General features: G+C 35.2%; 1 protein-coding gene across 1 annotated transcript; it reads left to right on the top strand.

Annotated features, from left to right (window-relative positions):
- Positions 1 to 43: 43 nt before the first annotated feature.
- Positions 44 to 1,258, top strand: LOC116349800 (zinc finger MYM-type protein 1-like; the record flags this gene model as incomplete). The annotated part of the gene is made up of 2 exons (XM_031781398.1): positions 44 to 607; positions 696 to 1,258. Coding segments are annotated over 2 exons (1,127 nt in total), but the record flags the coding sequence as incomplete, so codon positions are not given.
- Positions 1,259 to 1,583: the final 325 nt, after the last annotated feature.

Genomic DNA, 1,583 nt, shown 5'->3' on the forward strand with positions numbered 1-1,583 from the left:
GGTAAGAGCGAACAAATTTCATATTTTGTGTTTTGGGGGCCAGTCTATTCAACAAGCGGCTGTTCTGGTGATGATGATTTCCCAGAATTTGATATTGGAAAATATCTTGGAAAGTCCACTTCCATGACAAGACCACAAAAATTAGATATTTTGAAAAAATGTTGGTCTCCTCCGAAGAGCTATGACTTCAGTAAAGATGTTGCTGAACGTCGAATTTACTCACAAAGAAAGTTTATTCATGATTGGCTCACAACCTATGCACCTTGGCTTACCTATTCAAAAAAATTGAAAGGTGCCTTATGCCTATATTGTGTATTGTTTCCCCCAACTGTGGTACAAGGCGTTTTGAGATCATTCATTGTGACGCCATTTACGCGATATAAAAACATGCATGAGGAGTGTAAAAACCATGCACAAAGTAAATGGCATAAGCAAGCAACTACATCAGCTAACAGTTTTCTGAATGTTTTACCTGTAAACGTTGTAGCTATATCTGGACATCAAAGTTTAATTGAAAACAATCGGAAAATTTTGTCTTCAATTATTTCAACAATTATATTCTGCGGTACACACGACTTGCCATTAAGAGGAAAAGAATCACAAACTGGTAAATGATCTTTTAGATTTTCCGAATGTTTCCCCGATTAATAAGTGTAATTTAAGTTTTTTTTTTTTAATGTACTTTTGCATCATAGGCGTTTTTCACGACTTAATTAAATTCAAAATTGATGCCGGAGATGAAATTCTTAAAAAACATATAGAAGAAGGCAAAAAAAATGCTTCGTATCTATCGGTACAAATACAAAACGAAATTGTCGATTTATTGGGGCGTACTATTCAAGAAATTTTAATTGAAGATGTTAAAAAATCTCCAGTATATAGTATAATGGCAGACGAAACTGCCGATATGTCTGGTAAGGAGCAGCTATCTATTGGTGTTAGATTTTTTGATGAACATAAAATGATAGTTCGTGAAGAATGTCTTGGTTTCATTGAATTAAATGCCATGGATGCTAAAACAATCGCTAATTTCATTGATAATTTCATACAAAACCATGGTCTGGATCCGATGAAATGTGTGGGGCAAGGCTATGATGGCTGTTCCACAATGTCTGGCGATAACGCAGGAGTGCAAAAAATTCTGAAACAAAAATATCCAAAGGCTTTGTATTTTCATTGTGCCAGCCATAAAATTAATCTTGTTGTCAATGATTCAAGCTCTGTTCCTGAAATCCGCAATACTATATCAACGGTCAAGGTGATTATACATTTTTTCAGAGAATCTGTTTTGCGTCGTAAATATGCTCCAAATATTCCGACTTTCTGTGAGACCCGTTGGTCGCAAAAATACCAGAGCATTTCTATTTTTAAAAAACATTTCGAAATGCTTGTTACCGGATTGGACACACTAGCAAAAGAAGGAAACCGCGAAACACGAACGAGAGCCTTCCAGCTACATTGTTCCGCTACAAAACCAATATTTATTATTTGTGTTTTTATAATTGCGAAATATTCTGCTATGATTGAACCCATTGTAAATGCGCTACAATCTAAAAATCTGGATCTTTTCTCATGCTCGATGC

Source organism: Contarinia nasturtii, unplaced genomic scaffold (genome assembly GCF_009176525.2).
Source record: "Contarinia nasturtii isolate CC-2019 unplaced genomic scaffold, AAFC_CNas_1.1 Cnas_scaffold_3131, whole genome shotgun sequence".
In the NCBI taxonomy this organism is placed as follows: domain Eukaryota; kingdom Metazoa; phylum Arthropoda; class Insecta; order Diptera; family Cecidomyiidae; genus Contarinia; species Contarinia nasturtii.